This window comes from Akebia trifoliata, chromosome 13, assembly GCF_017979445.1.
Source record: "Akebia trifoliata isolate Shusen 1 chromosome 13, ASM1797944v1, whole genome shotgun sequence".
Classification (NCBI taxonomy): domain Eukaryota; kingdom Viridiplantae; phylum Streptophyta; class Magnoliopsida; order Ranunculales; family Lardizabalaceae; genus Akebia; species Akebia trifoliata.
In genome coordinates this window covers 6,913,682-6,934,097 of record NC_141387.1, presented here as the reverse complement: position 1 = coordinate 6,934,097, position 20,416 = coordinate 6,913,682, and the positions used below count along the sequence as shown (strand labels likewise).

General features: G+C 35.8%; 1 protein-coding gene across 1 annotated transcript in view; it reads left to right on the top strand.

The window, feature by feature from the left end:
* The first annotated feature begins 5,958 nt into the window (after nucleotides 1-5,958).
* Nucleotides 5,959-20,416, top strand: part of ALA2 (aminophospholipid ATPase 2) — a 34,768-nt gene continuing 20,310 nt past the window's right edge. Inside the window, exons 1-7 of the mRNA XM_086420800.1 lie at nucleotides 5,959-6,114; nucleotides 7,614-7,840; nucleotides 11,184-11,397; nucleotides 17,617-17,733; nucleotides 18,195-18,287; nucleotides 18,380-18,554; nucleotides 18,629-18,795. Coding sequence (XP_086276926.1) covers nucleotides 7,716-7,840; nucleotides 11,184-11,397; nucleotides 17,617-17,733; nucleotides 18,195-18,287; nucleotides 18,380-18,554; nucleotides 18,629-18,795 — 891 coding nt within the window. The 5' untranslated portion in view covers nucleotides 5,959-6,114; nucleotides 7,614-7,715. The remainder of the gene's footprint in view (nucleotides 6,115-7,613; nucleotides 7,841-11,183; nucleotides 11,398-17,616; nucleotides 17,734-18,194; nucleotides 18,288-18,379; nucleotides 18,555-18,628; nucleotides 18,796-20,416) is intronic.

Here is a 20,416-nt window from a genome sequence, read left to right as displayed (position 1 = left end):
GATTTTTGGTGAAGATGATCTCTACGGTGAGGAGATTATCATCACCAAAAATCAGCCCAATCCAAAACTTCTAACCCCATAAAAAATAGTTTACAAAAAATGGACGGTCCACGATTTTTCAACTTGTAAACATGGGTTAGAAGTTTTGGAATGGGCTGATTTTTTGTGAGGATGATCTCCTCACCATAGAGATCATCCTCACCAAAAATCAGCCCATTCCAAAACTTCTAACTCATGTTTTGAAAAATGTTTTGCCAAAAAGTTAGTCATTGAATGCTACCCATTAAATAAAACACATGTTTCCTAAAGATTAGTATAAATTTCTAATGAAATTTTCATCAAAAAACTTCTAAAGAAAAAATAAAACAAATTATCAAAAATACATTTAAGTATTTATCACAAGAAAGTAATAATATCACTCAATAGCTATTGCTTGTAAAAATAAAATAGAAATTTTCATTTTTAACTTTTTTTTTCACAAAACTCGGTTGTCTCGGTTAACTCGGACGAGATTTTGAAAATCTCGTCCGATACAACTCGTTTGTCTCGCGAGTTAATGTAAAATCTGTAATATCTCGGATATCTCGTTTGTCTCGGACGAGTTTTGCGAAAATATCGTCCGAGACGACTCGCATAACTCACGAGACGCGTTCGTCTCATAACTCATTGTGAGTTGGTCTCGTTCACCGCTGATACCGAGTTAACTCGGGCGATACGTCTCGGTCTCGGACGAGTTTTAAAACCATGGTACTTAGGTAAAAACACTAAAATACCCTTTTTTTTGTTTATTTTTTTCCTCCTCACTGTGTCTGTGTGGATTATTTAAAAAAAACAAAAAAACAATAATGATATAATTCAAAAAATACCAACGTCATCAAAATTATATAAGCAAACTAAAACCATATTAAGAAAGAAAAAGATAATCTATAAGACTCACTTTGAATCTTATGGTTTATAAGAGCTTTTTATACCAACCTAGAGAAACTAAAGATACTTAAAATCCATTTAAGTCTAATTTTGAAGTACACCCAATTTTGTTACATATTTGAGTTGTGATGACCATTTTAGTCACACCACTCTATAGGAACATGTGTCATAGAAAAAGCAAGTGGGAGCCACTACAAATCAATGGGTCAAAGTCAAGTCAAATCAATGAATAGAAAGTGATCGAGTTCTTTGACCTAAGCTTAACAGTAATAATGAGAATAAGGTGAGAATGCATTCCCCAAACGTAGGAGCACAAAGTACGATATGAGCCAAGCATCTCGTGCTTGGTCGACACCTTCCTCGAATGTTATGAGAAAATAATGTACTAGTACTCTTATACCGAGAGGATCTAAACGCATTACTTGATTGATGCAAATCTAGACAAGAGTTGAGGGTTAAACACGTACGATGTAAAGCCCCAAAAAGTAAGTTTTTCTCATTTAACACCTATCATGTCAATAAAACATCAGCTCGGATCCATAAACTACACCCTAATAAAATAATGAATTAAATATGATATAAGTCTTTCTCTTCGAAAATCTCTTCATTAAATATAAAATCCTAAAGTAATTATCAAAATGGGGTGATTGAGAGATTTTTTTACTCACCCACCCCAAAATGGTGAAATTTTACCAACTCAACATTAATGGATTTAAGACATTTCTAATCAAACTCGATAAGGACATTAATGAAGATATGGGCACAACTCCCAAAGAAAGTCAATTAACCTTATCTAGCTATTGTCGTAGGTGGCATCCTACTTGGGTAAATCGTGTGGGGCCACCTATCCTAAAGTCTTGGCAATAAAATGACAATCAAAAGATAGAAAAAAAGGGTTAGAAGAAAATTTTGACTAAAAGAGAACATAATTCCTCTATAATTCTACTATTCATCATCTTCTTCACCTTTCAAGTTTTACTTTCATTGAATTGCTTCACATACTAACAAAATCTTTGGAGCATCTTTAGCATACACCACACCGAGTATTAATGCTTCTTCTTTCAACCTTCTCCTGACCAAAGTCTAAGAAGATTCGTATAATTGTCAACGACATTTGTATCAATGTGCATCTCGATGATTAGAGGACCTAAAAAGTCCCCCACATGAGTTTTTCCAAAACTCACATTCATGTAATACAACCCTTTAACAAGGACTATCAATGAGTAACAAAAAAAAAAAGAAAAGGAAAATTTGATATCCTACTAACTCTTTTGGAGGTATCTACATAGCCATCACATCTTGGATTACATACATACTTCTCTAGCATCATTTGGAGTTACGAAAATATAAGATCTCATACAAAAATACAATAAAGTCAATTTCAATTGTGGTTCAAAATTTGATTATTATTATTTTTTACCTTCACACCTCATATAATCTTAAAAATTACCCTTACTTGCCAGAAGAAAAAAAAAAAAACGTTCAGTCCTTAAACAAAAAATGTCGCCAATAACTATTATTCATTAAATAGTAACAATGACAAAAGAATCGAAATACTTACAAAAATTGCATTCACACTTTTTTTCTAGTATTAATCAAACAAACGTTGTTTTTTCTTCCTCGTCACTCTAGCATTTTGCACCTCCTTTTCGACATCACCAAATTCTTCAAAACAATAACATAAGTCTTCCATACATTTTCATCGCCATCGTAACTATTTTCCAAGTGAGTTTTATTAAAAACTTCTACAAATTATGTCAAAATATTTTTATTTCATTTTCAAAATAAAACAACTTACATGAGAAAGTTCTCATATAAAAAAAACATAGTTCTCAAGAAAAAAAAAACAAAAACTACTTGCGAATTACCTAGAGTTAGTTGCATACCCATTACTTAAAAGCCCCCCATTTGCACTCTATCGTTATGATTGCACTCTCAAACATAGCTACACTCATTCCCTTTAAACATAAAAATAACGATAATGCTAAGTAACATTGTCGGGGACATTTCTGATGTGGAAGTGTATAGGAACCATATATGTTTTTCATCGAGATCTTACCATATCTCGATGAAAGCACCGTCTATGGTTCCTACACATTTCCACGCCAAAAATGTGACCCATGATGTCCCCCACAATTTTACTCCAGCACGACTCTAAAAACAATGAGAGAGATAGAGCTTCTAAGAGAGGTTGAGATGAGAATGAAGTCCTAGGAAAAAAGAGACGGTATGTATATATATATATATATATAGAGAGAGAGAGAGAGAGAGAGACGTAATACAAATGGAGAAGCAATGAGATGAGAGGAAATAGAGAAGAAGGCGAACAAAATCCTTGATTTCACAAGAAAGAAGAAAATACGCTATTGATTTCACAAACGAAAGAGAAAACAATAAAACTATAACTTAAAGTATTTATTTTTATTAATAATTGAATTACTTGCAATGGGCAAGAAGGCCTCTATCAGCATAGAAACTCTCATTATCCAATATGGAAAATAAATAGTAATTATATCTAAAATGAATAAAAAAACAAATATTTTCTAATTGAATTTGGAGAATAATGCATACTTAATAAAAGTATTTTCCAATATTATTTATAATTAAAAATATATTGTAACTATTAAATGTCAAAATCCAATTAGTTGGACTTCAATTTAGGCCCATAAAAGAAGTGTGAATGTGTGACTGGACTGGAAACCAATAAGTTGGACTTTAAAATATTGTTTTTTTTAAAGATTTTTTTAAGATTTAGTGCAATCAACACCTTATAAGTTGCAAGTAATCGGTCCTTAAATTTATTACTGCCACTTTTTATCCATAGGTACAAATTAAGAGGTGAATTTCCTTGCCGACACTAATTCATATCATTTTATATGGATTACACTTAGAAAAAAAAATCATAGAACAAATTTGATAAACAGTCTGAAAGCAATAAAAATGACACAATCAATACTAACATCAATACACTTTGACTTAACAAAAGTAATTATTTTAAAATATTTTCAAGATACGCGACAAACGTTTATCAAATGATGAAGTACACACCATTTTCTCAAAATTTAGGTATTTATTTGACTTTGTTCTCTATCGTCTCATCCAAACCAGGCATGTCAATGGGTATCCATTCAACTGAAACTGAAATCGAAAACCCTGGTTTTGTTTCCCTTTTTATTAGAACTGATTAGAGTTGGGTCTAAAATGGGACCGAACCGATAAGAACCGGAACTGTTAGGTTCTATCAAATGGATACCCACGGGTACCCGAAACCGATTTATTTTGTTGTTTCATTTCATGCTATAGATGATTTAAGGGTTTTTTTTTTTTTAATAAATGCATGTTATATAAAATTGTTCAATTTTTCATATAAATTATCGATTGGAGCTTAAAATGTTCTCTTCTGAAAATTCATTATTTTCGAAAATAAATTATTAATTTGTATCTTTAGTACAACAAATTATAATTAAGTTAATAATTTTGTTAATAATATATTATTTTTTTTAAAGGAGTTTTTTTTAATAATGATTTGAAATACCTTTTTCTTATTCGATTATTGAGAACCATAACCGATGGGTATCGGTGATTTTTGTCGGTTCCAGTTCTGGTTCCATTTGATTTTGGTATCGGACTCAGAACCGACAAGAATCATAATTGATCTAAAAATAATCGTTTTGGTTCCATTGACACCCTTACTCCAAGCACAACGATCGATACACCACAATCAGAACTCCTGCAAAAAAGAATCCCAACTTATCGACGGACATTGGATCTCTCCCTGCTTCTTCTCATTTTGTTTGGATGTGTGTACAATAATAAAATTCCAACTCAAAAACTCCCATCTCTCCATGGGTGTATGTGTTGATTTGTGATTTAATATTGATCTTATCTTGTTCGTTGTTGATTTTGGGGGTTTGATCTCGATCAACGCCACCTTCACCATGACAATACCATTCCCTTGATTGGGGTAGAAAAAGTCATGTTTGAGACCCCAAAAAAATCTTGATTTGGACCAAATTCACTAACTACCTCACCAAACATAACCCTAAGCCTAACCTAACACCTCATCTCTCTCTATTCGTTTCATTGTAGAGAAACATTTTTGTCTAATGGATTGCAATAAAAGTATGAGATAGGGAGAGAGCAAGGTTTTTTAAATTGGAAATTCATTTTCCCTTTTAGAGTGGAAAAAATCACATTGGATTCTCTCCAATCGAATTTGATTCAAAATTTCATCGATCCAATTGGATCCGGATCATATGAAATTTATGTAGGGGTGCAACTTAGTTTCATTTGTGGAAAAATTAGAATCAAACCGAAATAGGTCGATTCCACTAAATGAGAATCCAAACCGAACCAAAATGCTTTAAAATCGAATTGAATCTAACCAATCTAAGATCGGTTTGGTTTGGTTCTATGGGTTGCCAATATCTTATAATCCTGCTTGGAAATTACATATTTTCAATGAAAATAAACACAAAAAAATAATGAATGCGAACTTTCATATGATAACTCATTTTTTAATCTATAACTATAAAATAAAGTCATTAATTAATGTGTTAAATAATCCTTAAAAAAGTAGTAAGTTGTTATGAGATCGGTTCTTGATTTGGATCGATTTTATATAAAATTGGAACTAAGAATCGGGTCAAATTGATTGATTCTCCATTTTCTTAACCTAAAATCAAAACACAACTTGTTTCAAACCGAACAAAACCAACCCAAATCATTAGTTTGGTTTGATTATCGATTTGAACCGGATCAAGTTGCACCCCTAAATTCATGTCCAATGAAGTGAGTTTTAAGGAAATCTTTCTAATGAATGATACAAGATCGGTAACCTCGATCACACTCATAACCACGTGTCAGTATATCCATTCCAACTCCCACTTTGAAGCAACCTCATCGTATTATGACACGTGGCTTTTTATATTTAATTTACATCCATACTTCTCTCAATATTTGGAATACCTCCTTAAAATCCCACGTGTAATTCAAAGAAGAGGGTTTCTTCAAATATTTGAAGCGGGCTGACCGCTTCAAAGTTGTTCCCATTCCCTTGTGACTCTTCGGGAATCGCAGGCGTAGGGATGAGATATCGTTCTCTGCTCGAGACTTCTCGTCAAATCCAGATTTCTGATCGCTGGATTCACCCTCTCTACTCTCACAATCATTGATTTTCATCTACTGGTACGTGATCTTTCTTCTGTTTCAACTAATTTGTCTCATTTTTCTTCTTAGATTTCGAAATCAAGTCTCAATATCTTTATCTTTTCGAGTTTTGGTTTTTAGAATTTCGAATTCAGTTGTTATCAATGAATATTTTGATCAAGTTTCGACGTTTAGGTTTGGTGAGTTTTTATTAATCATCGTTGTAAAGTACGATTCAAACTTAGTTCTGAAAATCTGGAAAATTAAGGAATTTAGGATTTTTTCTTGTTAGTTGTTTGAGGTTCTGTAAAAAGTGCAATTGGTTTCTATGACCCTAAACTGAGAATATTGTAATTGCAGATTTTATGAGATATGCTGCAAATATAGAAGAATCTGGAAATTTTAAAATTTGCATTAATGCGGAATCCATCTTTTTATTTTATTTTAATATGTGTATAACGAATTTAAAAGCATAAAAAATCTTGAAGCATTGTACCCATACTAACTCTAATCAATGGTTCTGGGAATTCTTTGAGAAATGTGCAAACTAGATATATGTCAAAGCATAGTGTTGGGGCAATAGAAGCTTCTGCTCCTTCCTGAGCCCGACAGATAAAAAGTTCCCACTGTCGATCCCTAATGTGTCCAGTGATCCTTGTGAGGAACAGAGCATTCTGTTAAGAAACCAAAATGACAGTTACACGTGTCCCAATCAATGGACGGTCTGATAATATAAGTAGACATAACATGCTCGAGAAATCCGATGAAGAGGAGGCACCACTGTTATGTTTTGACATGCGTTTAATCATGTATTGGTGAACAACTTCAATAGAATTAAAGTTGTAGAGAAAAAATAAAATGATTGCAATTTGATGAATAAAAATATTTCGTAGGACTCTACTTGATAAAGTTAGAGTAACTATTAATATACAAAGAGAGGGCCTCAAAGGCAAATGTATGTAATTTTTTAACTTGAGATTCCATTATCTGCTGAAATCTCAAGTGACTTGTTTGTTGGAATGTAATCACATGGTCCGCATAGTGGAGAATTGGTGAAAAGACCCGAAGAATGGCATGACACAGCTTGGTAAAACTGGAGAAAGGAGTTTGTGCCCATAATTAGCATGTTTGATATGGGTTTGGTGCGTCTGACACATACTATCTTCTTTGTGAGAGTGAGACCTTCATGTCTTCTATTTCCTCCCCATTTGGAAAACAAACCTTGGAAAACAATGTCAAGAAAAGATTGATACGCTATTGTAGTTATCTAGTTTGCAGTGAGTGATCTTTTCTTTCTTTCTGAAATGAAGGGTATATTTGGAGGATATTTTAGATGCAGTTATTCTTTTGCTGAAAAATTTCCCTCATTTTTAGCATATAGAAATAGCTTTGGAGGGTTTTGATCAAATTTAGACTATTCCATTGGCATATCTAATTTTCATTACATGCTATCCTTTTTTGGACAATGAAATATTCGTCATATACACATATTTCACGCTCTGAAATAAGTATTTGGATAACTTCTTATTACTTTGCAGATAGCAAGGCTCTTTGTGTGCCAGTCTTTTGTATATTCATTGGATGTTGTGTGGCACTCTCAAAGGCCCTTTAAAACAAGGTTACATGCTTCTAAATCTACAATGAAGCGTTATGTTTACATCAATGACGGTGATTCATCCGAGGATCTTTACTGTGACAACCGCATATCTAACCGAAAGTACACTGTATTGAATTTCCTTCCTAAAAATCTATGGGAACAGTTCAGGTGATCTTCAAATTGGTGCCTTTTATCATGTTTCATGTCCTTTTTGATTATTTTGTTCATAAATAAGTCTCTCTTGCTCTTAAGAGCTAAGGCTATTAGTTGATCCTAATAAATCTTGATCTTAATGATCTTTTTTTTGTGATGATGTGTTCCTTTAATGTGTTAATATTTTTTTGTTCAATTAAAGTTATTAATTGATAAGTAAATCATGAATATTTGCTCATTGATCATCATTTCATGCATGTAGGTTTTTTGCCCTTGTAGTTTGACAACACAAAATTGTTGCATTCTAAATTTCCTGACATCAATTCAACTACAATTGTTTTGGTTACCTACATGCCGAGCAACATTGCTGAATGTGAAGTCTTGTTTTCTCAAGATTCTTTTAGTAGTTGTTGTACTTAACAACATCCTGTTCTTCATTGCCTTTTGTTGAGTGTATCTTTTCCTCCACTCTTAGGTGTGACATACCCTGATTAAGTCCCATGACTCTTATATTCATAGTTCTCCCCTTGTCCAATGGATCGGTCTTTTGGATTAGTTGGTTGGTTGACATGGCATCAGAGCGCTAGGTTCGTATAGGTCACGGGTACGAATCTTTGCACCCTTATGGGTGAGGGGGAGTGTTGAATGTATATTTTCCTCCACTCTCAGGTGTGCCATACCCTAGTTAAGCCCCATGACCTTCTTATATTCATAGTTTTCTCCTTCTCCAACAAATCTGTCTTTTGGAGTAGTTGGTTGGTTAACACCTTTATTGCTCTTTAGGAGCTCCTTTTGAATATTGGATTCCTAGTGTCCAAGTTGTGCGTTGGGATAGTGAGTTAGAGAATTGCATTGTTATGCATTTGGTAGTATAATTCATAGAAGTTTCGTTTGACTCTGAAAACCTAGTCTTGATTTTTTTAAAATAAGTTTAAAGATTTTATTCAGAAAAGAAAAGAAAAAGGGATCGATATTACCCCCAATACAACTTATCAAAAGGATAGGGGAACAAACTAGACTACCTCTAGGTTCCAAACCATTTCCCACCTTACAACAAAATCCTCAAAGTAAATCCCCTTGAATTCTTTGAAGACTTCCCAAAAATGAGAGCCCCATAATAGATAAAATAAGAGCCTGTAGCTAAAGCTGTATCTCCCGAAAAGTGCGACAATTCCTTTCTTTCCAAAATCCCCAGCAAATAACAAAGGGGAGAAGGCTCCACAAAATGTGTTTAGAAGCTTTGAAATGGTAACCCCAAGCTAGCCACAACTCGAAAAGTTCACGAATAGACCTTGGGAGTCAACCAAACATCTCAAAGAGATTAAAGAAATGGAACCACACCTTGTTAACGATATCATAATGCATAAGAAGGTGATTCACTGTCTCCCCATTCCGTAGGCACAACAAACAATAATTAGGAGTTTGGAAGCCTTTTTCAATTAATTGATCAGCGTTGTAACCTTTCCCAAGGCAGCTAACCACACGAACATTGAAACTTTGGAAGGGACCTTGGCACCCAAATAAAGGTAGTAAAAAATGATGAGATCATCGAAAGAGAAACAACCCTGTACATATAACACATCGAAAAAACCCATTCCACAACCTATGGTCCTCAGAATCCTCACCGAGCGAGCTAGGCTCCAATAACTCCAAAAGTCTCCCCACACTTCGCATCTCCCAATCAATAAAGTTACGCCTAAAGCCAAAATCCTACGACCTTTCCCTGCTGTTTTCCACCCAAAAAGACTTAATCGGCCTCCCCTTTTTCAAAAAAAGCACATATAAATCAGGGAAAAGCTCCATTGAAGGTAAGGCCCCACACCACCTATCTTCCCAAAATTGAATCCTATTTCCCCTTTTCCCAAAACGGAATCCTGTTCCCCCTTCCCACTGTGAATTTCACCTTTTTGCGAAAAGAGAGAGTTCTTCTAAGAATGCCTTGCCACACTCTACACCCGTGACCACCTTTTGCTTCCCTACTCTCCCAACTAAACTCTTGCACCCCAAATTTGTGGGCCACCACCTTCCTCCAAAGACTATCACCTCCCTTGCCAAATCTCCAAAAGCCATTTTGCCAACAAAGCTGAGTTCATAGCGGCAAAATTTTCAATGTCAAAGCCCCCATGTTTCTTTGGCAAACAAATCTGTTTCCATCTCATTGTGTGGTACTTCCTCATATCTTCTTTGTCATGCCATAAAAAACCCCTACAATTTTTTTCCATCTTCAATTCCACACTCTGGGGCTAAGAAAATAACGAGAGAAAGTAAGTAGGAATGCTAGACAATGTACTCTTAATCAAGGTTAATTTCCCACCCTTGGAGAGATACCTCGCCTTCCAAGAGCTCAACCTCTTTCCCATTCTTTCCAGCACTGGCTCCCAAATTTTTGTACTTTTGTAGGCTGCACCAAGAGGGAGACCCAAATAGTATGTAGGCAAAACTTCCACGTTAAACCCGATCGAAGCTGCAAACATCTCCACCCCTCTAGTGATGAATTGACATATTATTGGGATGACTTGACATATTCTTTGTACCTTTTGGCAAAATTTAGGGGCCTATGTACAAACTTAAGCCCAACATAGTCTAATCATATCCCACCTTTTGAACATGGTTTTAGATATCACCCAACCGATGCTTTTCAATTGTACATAATTGGTATTGATGCTGACAAAATAGAACTACACAAAACAACTTTTTTTCTTCTAGATATTCAACCAATATAATATATCTTATAGACTGATATGGTCCATATTCTGTGATATAAGACAATCGATTGTCGATATGGTCCAATAGAACATCTCCAATTGGATCATATTTGTCTGATATGCATGGTGGATGCATATATCAAGTATCAACTCTCTCTGTTGCATTGCTCAACTGCCAATGTGCGTGATATCAACTATTTCTGTTGCAATTCTCAACTCCCAATGCGCATCCCACTATAAATCTTTGAAACACATGGTTCAAAACTTTGTTTCGTCTTGGGATGGCTCGGGGTTGTTTGATATCTCAGTTCATCTCGTAGTGTCTCAATTGACCGACGCATTAAAGTTTAAACCAAGTCTCCAGGGCTTGTGGAGTGATAAATTTGATCAACTTTGGATGTTAGTTGCATTTATAAAGATTTTGTTTGATATGGTCTAGTGAGTGGAATTAACTCCTAACGTTATTGTTAGGTTATGGGCTACGTGCCCATTCTTCTACCAACTTTTTATTTGGATTTTGACGGTTTTTATCGTTAACATCTCAAGTGTGTTTTATCTATCATTGACGTACTTTATTTGTTCCAGTATTCTTTATTATTTTATTATATTTGTTTGCAGTTTTTCCAATATATTTTTTTTCCTTTTCATTTCAGCCGATTCATGAACCAGTACTTCTTGCTGATTGCATGCCTCCAGCTATGGTCACTTATTACTCCAGTAAATCCTGCTAGTACATGGGGTCCACTTATTTTCATATTTGCAGTCTCAGCGACAAAAGAGGCCTGGGATGACTACAATAGGTATCTGTCAGACAAGCAAGCAAATGAAAAAGAAGTGTGGGTCGTAAAGCAAGGCATAAAGAAACATGTATGGGACTCTTCAATCCTTTTCTTTTATCGTGACCATTTTTTAATGGTGAACATGACTCATTAAGCCCTCAAATTTTGGGGACAAGGGCTTGATGGTGATGATAATTTTTGATAGAAAACAAAATAGTCACGTCTTTTTGGGGTTGGCCAAGTGGGTTAGCTAGCTTCATTACTTCTTTTTTTTAATACTATTTTTGGGGCCAAAATTCATAATTGGCATTTCTTAGGTCAAGTATCATGTTTATGGCTTGCATGTGGAATAAGAAATTGGTTTCTTTAGAATGATTTTCCTTCTTCTTTATGCTCATCAAAATCTGTCAATTCTTTTTGGCAATATTTTAGCCTTTTCAGTCTGCATATTGGATCATGACATAAAGAATGTAAAAAATATTAGTTGGAAGCAACCCAAGAACTCCACAGTTTGGATTTCAAATCCGTTGCTTCAAACAAGGGTGATTGACAAATTTATCAAGTTTAAACACCTTGTGTGAACCACATAAGAGAGGTAACATTGATCCATTCAACAGTATAAAATTCAACAATCTAGTGACATTTCTTATGGGCATGGAATTTGTAAAGGCATCTCAAAAGTTTCTTATGAATTTTTAGTGAAGATTGCGTTTTGGTTGGTGGGGTGATGAAGATTTTTGAAGGATATTTGGTGTGGGAAGATTCGTTCGGATTTAATTTTCCGATGATCTATACTTTGTTTGCTCACAAAGGTGTCACCTTTGGTGCTGGGTAGAAGGTAATGAGTCATGAATTTAGGTATTGGTTTTTGAGTTCGCTCAGATATATTTTTCTGATGATTTACACTTTGTTTGATCACAAAGGTGTCACCTTTGGTACTCTATAGAAGGTAATGAGTCATGAATTTAGGTATTGGTTTTTGAGTGATCTCGCTAATCTCCTAAACTGTCTTTTGACTATTTTATTCTTATAAATTCCTGCCAAGCTCTCAGATTGAGACTATACAATTAATTTTTATAATTCTTCTTGGTATCAAAGCCTTAGAGGACCCATCGATCTCCTCTCCTTGGGTTTTTCTTCTCTTAGATTCTTGGAACCTTAAATCTTCTCATCTCCTTCCCTTTCTTCTCTTCTACTTGCTCTTCTTCCCTCCAGACCTTGAAGACCTAATAACTTAGTGAGAGCTTCGTTAGGAGGTCTTCCCTTCGGGGGTTTCTTTTTTCTTATGATTCATGATACCTTGATCGCATGTTGCGATAAGGATTGTGACTTTGTTCACTTGTTGTGATTTTCCACGCTATGTTATACCCTATGATAGGGCTTTTTGCCTCACGATAGGTTTTTTTGGTTTATCCCTAGCTTGCGCCAGAAATTGGTTGTTTTTCCAGAGTTTGTTAAATTAGTATGTGGCCTGCGACAGCAAGAGATTGCTGTTATGTGACCTTCAACAGCAAGAAATGATTGTTTGGGGACTTGCGATAGTAGCAGGTGGCTCCTTGGTGACTTGCGACAACAATAAATTGTTGTTCTGTGACCTGTGACAGTGTTTGTGGATTGTTTGGGGACTTGCGACAGCAATAGGGTTAGATTTGGTGACCTGCGACTGCGCTGGTGACTGTTAGGGGGACTTGCTGCGATCAGATTTGGTTGCCTATGATTATTTTTGGTGGCTGTTTTTTGATGACCTGCGATCAGATTTGAAAATTTGGTAGTTTGCGATTATTTTTGGTGGTCTGCGGTTATGTTTTTGGCTATTGTGTGTCCTGCAACCCCAGTTTGGGGGCTTGTGACAACAATAAATTGCTGTTGGATGACCTACGATAGCAAGGGAAACATCCTTGGTGACCTGCGACTGTAGCAAAATTCTTTTTGGTTGCTTGTGATTGGGCTGGTGGCTGTTTAGTGATTTGCGACTCTAGTTTGGGGGCTTCTTAGTGTCTGTTTGGTGGTCAGCACAACACCACATCGTTGTTTGGTGATCTACGACTGTGTTTGTGGCCTAGGAGTTATGCTATTTAGGTTGTTTGTAGTTTTTCTACACTTGATTATTAGTCTTCTTTTTATCCATTTGTCGTTGAGAGTTATAATATGATATCAATCTTGGTCTCGATGAGACTCTATTTGGGAAGTAGAGGCAAATCTGGGTGGCTTTTGGGTACTGTTACTATTCGTTGTGGCTGAGGGGGCCGTAGTCTTGATCGAGGGAGTAGTTTTATTTACCATCTTTGTGGGAAGACAGTCCATGAGAAGATCCGATGCTTTCTGCTCTATCCTCATTTGTTGAATTGTTTTGCTACTCATTTGTTGGGGTATTCTGCTCCCCGTGTTGTCACTGTGGATTCCTCACTTATTCCCACCATTGTCTCTTCTGGCGCCATTGATTTACAGCAGCTTCATACCCAGATTGACACTTCTGTTCGTGATTAGATCCGTACTTGCTTATCTTTGATTGTGGCCTCAGATATATCTTCTGCATTTAATGTCACCCAGTCTGGTCCAGCTTCCCTGACATGGGTTATTGAGTTTGGTGCCTTAGATACTCATAGGGAGGTTCGCCTTGATGATGGGTCCCTTACACCTATTCATAGTAATGGTACCATCCCCTTATCATCTAGTATTTCTATTGATTCTGTGCTCCATGTTGCTCACCTATATCTTGACCTTTTGTCTGTGAGTAATCTTACCAAATTTCTAAATTTCTCAGTGACCTTTTTTCCTTCTCACTGTACTTTTCATGACTTGACTTTGAGGAAGATTTTTGGCAAGGGGCATGAGAGGGATGGGCTGTACCTATTTGGATCTCCGCATACTGTTGCTTCGGCCTCTGTGTTATCCTCTTTTGGGAGTCATACTTTTTCTTCTCAGTCATTAGATTTGTGGGATGCTCTCTTAGGACATGCTAATTTTTAGCACTTATGTTCTTTATTTCCTGCTTTAATTTTTGTTTTTGTTTTTGTAGTGGGCATAAGTTTCAGTATTTTGTGTGTGAGCTCTCTAAACATACTCTTACTTCGTATATCTCTCACATGCATCAGTTTAATACTATGTTTGATTTAATTCATTCTGATGTATGGGGGTCTTCCCCTATTACAACTTTTACGGGTCATCGGTATTATGTTACATTTATCGATAACTATTCTTGTTGTACCTGGGTCTACTTGATGGGATCTTGGTCTGAAGTGCTTTTTATTTTTGTCAACTTTCTTAAAATGATTCAGACCCAGTACAAAATTACTATAAAGCTCTTCGATTTAATAATGGAGGTGAATATATTTCTATTGGGATTTGTTCTCACTTTCATGAGCATGGTATGCTTCACCAGTTGACCTGTCCCTATGCCCCTGAGCAGAACGGTGTGGCGGAATGCAAAAACCGCCACCTTGTGAACATTGTCCGCTACCTTCTTCGAGACATGCATGTTCCTAAGTTATATTGGAACATGGCGGTCCTCACTACGATTTTTTTTTCTTAACCTTGTTCTGAATCGCACCTTAGGGGGACATGTGCCTTTTCGTGTTCTCTGCCCTGATAGCACATTTTTCCTAATTACACCTAGAGTTTTTGGGTGCATTTGTTTTGTTTAGGACCGCACCCCTTATAGCATGGAATTAGATGACAAAGCCATTCAATGTGTTTTCTTGGGTTACTCATCTATGTCCAAGGTTATCGTTATTATAATCCTATTTCTCATCGTGTCATACATTCAATGGATGCCACTTTTTTTTTTTGAAAATGTTCTTTACTTTCGTGTCACATCTTCTTTGCAAGACTCTTCTTATGCTTATTCTCCTATATTGTTGTCTTCTCTGGTCTTCGATCCAACTTCGCCAACTCTTAAGGTTTACTCTCGTCACCCTCACCCCTCTCCAACCTTGCCAACCTTCTCCTTGGACTCAGGTATTTTATCTCCTACCTCTATCCCATTTGTTTCTGATTCTCACTTACCTATTGCACTTGGCAAAGGTAAGCGATGTGTGTTATTGATCATCCTATTGTTTAGTTTATATTCTATCAGGGACTCTCTCTTTCTTATCAGGCCTACCTTCTCGCTATTGCTTCTATTAGAGTTCTCCGGTCTATTTTAGAGGCTTTACGAGATCCTCAGTGGATTGCAATCATGATTACTGAGATGGATGCTTTGTAGAAGAATCATACCTGGGAGTTTGTTCCCCTTCCCTTTGGGGAGCAGACTGTTGGTTGTAAATGGGTTTTCAATGTCAAGTATCTGGCGGATGGCACTGTTGATCGATTCAAGGGTCATCTAATTGCTAAAGGATTTACGCAGATTCCAGAAAAAAGATTTTGGTGCTACATTTGCTCTTGTAGCTAAACTTTCTACTGTTAGCCTTCTTATTTCTTTAGCTGCATGTCACTCGTGGCCTTTTCACCAACTCGATGTGAAGAATGCCTTTCTGAATGGTGATTTGACTAAAGTTATCTATATGGACTCCCCTCCTAGGTTTCGTCTTCAGGGGGAGTATTCTGAGAAAGTATGTCGTCTTCTCAAATCTTTATATGGCCTGAAGCAGTCTTTGAGAGCTTTGTTTCAGTATTTTTTTGAGGTTATTTTATTTATGGAGTTCTCCAGATGCCACTCAGATCATACTTGCTTTGTTCGTCGAGGATTGGATGACCGTTACACTATTGTTCTGGTTTATGTGGATGATATTATCCTGATTGGAGATGATGCACGGTGGATTGACAGGGTAAAGATGCTATTGGGTCGTGCTTTTGAGGTTAAGGACTTGGGTCCCCTCAAGTACTTTTTAGGGATAGAAGTGGTCAGCTTTCGTCGTGGTCTTTCGTTATCTCAGTGCAAATACACATTGGATCTTCTTTAAGATACTGGGATACTTGGCTGTCGTCTTGCTTCTTCCCCTATGGATTGGGATCATCGTCTTCATGCTGACTCTGGTGATCTTTTATAGGATCCTTCTTTTTATCATAGCCTTGTAGGTTGTCTGATTTATCTAACACACACTAGACCAGACCTGTCATTTGTGGTTAGTGTGGTCAGTCAGTTCATGCATACTCTGCGTACTTTTCATTTTGATGCCATTTATCGTATTCTTCGCTACTTGAAGTCGTGTCCTGATCTTGGACTTTTCTACTTTTCTACTTTTCCACTACTCAACGTCATTTGTCTTGTTTTATATATGCTGATTATGTTGATTTTCTCACAAATAGGAGATCTACCTCTGGTTTATGTACTTTTTATGATGATAACCTTATCTCGTGAAAAAGTAAGAAACATAATGTGGTATCTTGTTCTTCTGTTTAAGCTGAGTATTGTGCTATGGCCCTTGGCACATGTGAGGTAATTTGACTTCAATATTTGCTAACAGAGTTGGGATTTCTTGTTTCTGGTTCTTCTGTTTTGTTCTATGACAACAAGTTTGTTATCATGCTTGCTTCTGACTTAGTTCTTCATGAAAGAACTAAACATATTGAGGTTGATAATCACTTTCTCAGGGAGAAAGTTTGATCTGGTGATCTTCATACAGTCTTCGTACCTTCTTTAGATCAGCTTGTCGACATGCTTACGAAGTTTGTTGATCCTTCTATCTCTAATTCTCACCTTGTCAAGTTGGGTTTAGTTGATATATTTGCCCTAGCTTGAGGGGGAGTATTGGAAATAGTCTAGTTATTATTTTAGTTCTAGTTGTTTTTCAGTAATAGCTTTTATTTATTTCTCATATGTAAAGGTAGTTTTGTCTTTTGACTCTTTTATTATTATAAATTTCTGCCAAGCTCTCAGATTGAGACTGGATAATTACTTTTTATTATTCTTCTGGTGGGAGGGAAGGGTTAAAATCCTCAATACAAATCTGCTTATATATATAAAAAAAGGCTTATTTCCAACATTCTTATATCTTAAGCTGTTTTTGTTGGCATGGTTTTTGTTTGATTTGGCATCATTTTCATGTTGGATAAAGTAACTTGTGTGAAGAGGCGAAGTATATGAGAGGGTGGAGTTACAAAAGTAAGAAGGTGAAATGAGTTGAAGACCATATTGATAATCTTTCTATGTCGAAGCTAAAAGGAATCCTCCCAATCTTTAATGTTTGGAAGTTGCAACTCTTTCGTCTTTAAAGATTATTGATTTTTTAGTAATTAAATTGTTTAATTTTTTTTATCTCATTCAATTAAGGTTATGCCCAATAGTTTTTATTTGCTTTCACTGATGTTATTGTTAATTTTTTTTGAAATCCCTTTTCTTTGTGTTGACAAGGTTTTGTTGTTTTAGATTCAAGCACAGGATGTTCGTGTTGGTAACATAGTGTGGCTCCGTGAGAATGATGAAGTGCCATGTGATCTTGTTTTAATGGGTACTTCTGATCCGCAAGGCATCTGCTATATTGAGGTTATTGTATCACTTGCATTTTAATTCTATTTCTTCAAGAAGTAATCTTTTGCTCACTGTAAAATAACAGAAACTGTGAAAAATCATTATTATTTGAATACAATTCATGCTATTCGTGTTAAATAAGCTCATGCAATATGGTCCCACCTTTTTAGCCTCTTTGGTATTCATTGGATCCTCCCCCAAAACATTATTTCTCTTTTCCAAAGTTGGTATTCCATGGCTTTAAATGCTAGTTGATCTTATGGATGCTTTGTTTTTTCTTATTTTAGTTTATCTTATGGTCCCTTTGTTCTTAAAAAATATTTTCTATTTTCAATTGTAATAGTTAAATAGTTGCAAACATAACAGTGAATGCTTACTTGTTTTTATGAGGATTCTTTAACTCAAGATCTTGTTAGTCATGCTTTCTTGGTTTTCTAAACTACTAATGTAAGCACATTGATCTGTTGTTTTTACAGACTGCTGCCTTAGATGGTGAAACTGATCTGAAGACAAGGGTTACGCCCTCGGCCTGCATAGGGCTAGAACTTGAGCTATTGCACAAAATTAAGGCAAGTTTTGTTGCGATTTTCATCGCTTGAATATTTTATATTTCATTTTATTACAATTTGCTTAATTGCTATATTGCCTGTTTCATTGGCAGGGTGTCATTGAGTGTCCCAGTCCAGATAAGGACATAAGAAGATTTGATGCAAATTTGAGATTGTTTCCTCCATTTATTGATAATGATTTGTGTCCTTTAACCATCAACAACACACTGCTTCAGTCATGTTACTTACGGAATACAGACTGGGCATGTGGAGTAGCTGTGTATACAGGCAAGTTTCTTTTGTTTGCAATAAAAGATATATCAAATTGGTAGTAGTTATCTTTGTTTAATCTCTTTTTTCAGGCAATGAAACCAAATTGGGTATGAGTAGAGGTATACCTGAACCAAAACTCACAGCCATGGATGCAATGATTGACAAGTTGACTGGAGCAATCTTTTTGTTTCAAATAGTGGTGGTTATTGTTCTAGGCATAGCTGGTAATGTTTGGAAGGACAGTGAAGCACGGAAGGTTAGTTTTAAGTTTCTGTTTCTGATATTAAGTGACTTTATTGGACATATGATGGATCAATTTTCTGGCTTGGGAGTATGCTTCTTCAATTTAATAATTTCTATGATAAATTTTGCATGGTTCAGTGTTTTCTCCCTTCTCTCTTTTTCTGCTTATGTTATCCATCATGATGTGAAAAAAACAAGGTAAGGGTAAACAAGGAATGCAGATACATGCTGTCTTAGCCACAAGTCAGCATTGATATTGTCTTTTCCAAAACTATGACTAAAAATCATTTTTCCACAATGTAAGTATATTATTATTCACAACATTTGGAAGTCTTGAACAACTTTCCTATGCACCCAAAACCCACAACATGGCATCACAAACTTCACTTCCCACTTCTGGAGGAGCATTGAAGAAAGGTTGGTAGATTTGTAAGCCTTGTTGAGGACCATTACTTTCAGCCCCAGTTGAGTGTTTGGACGCCAAATGGGCCAGGATTCACTTTAAGCAGCTATTGAAATTTAACTTCACCTAACTTCTTTTTTTTTGATAACCAAAATTTTATTAATGGAGGACAAGAAGTCCTCAAAAAGAAGAGAAGAGAAAAAAGAACAAAAACAAAAGGCACAAAAACAAAAAGCGCAAAAACCAACTCTTAAAAATACTCCAATCACCCTCTGCTTGCAAGCTCCCCATCTAAACAAGAAATCCTTGAACTGGAAACCTCTAAACTCGTGGAACTGTTTGCACCAAAAGAATAAAAGGTCCACAATACTAAAAATTATCTCCTACGTAGAGTGTTCCTTACCATCGAAGATGCGACCATTTCTTTCCTTCCACAAACCCCAGCAAATGGCCGGGGGTAGAAGATTCCAAAGAGTCCTCCCCTTACCTGAAAAGTCTGTTTTTAACTTTTCACTAGCTTCCTATTCACATTCCTTAGGTTTGAAATGGATATCCACCTTATCTTCTTAAGCTTATTTAAAAGAAATTATTAAAGTCCGATTAAGTTTTAGCTTGGAATATTCTATGATCCCTCTCTTTTAAAAAAAAATGGTAGTAGCCTCTATTGATTTTTCATCTTTGTTTCCAAAGCTTCGACAAATTATCTTGTAAACAATCTTCATTCTTGTCATTTTGTTTTTTAGTTCATGGTAGGATCCTTCGTTTGTGTAGGCTGTTGGGCCTTATGCTTCTATTTTCAACCTTTCTTACAGTCGAGAAGCTAGACTGCTAGAGTGCTATGCATGCATGTGTTTTCATGGTCATGGATACTATATAAAATATGGTTTCTCATTAGGTTGAGTCAGTTCGAATGAAAAGGGGAAGGAGCACTCTTTGCAGGTGGTGGTGTTGTCAATCCTTGGGTTCCTCTTCTCTTGGAGCAAGCTGATTAAGGAATTTAGAGGGATATTTTTTGAGGATTTGTTATATAGATGGCATATATCTGCACTGTTTGTTGTGTTCAATGTCGCAATTGTTTAGCTGTTTATTTTTATGTTGGTGTTAAATATTGAAATTGAACTACTCTGACCTGCATGTCTAAGGTTTTATTAAAAGTTTTGAATTTTTTTATATTGTTTCTATCTTATGTCCATTTTAGCTTTACACTCTATTTTGTCATTAAAGGATTGTT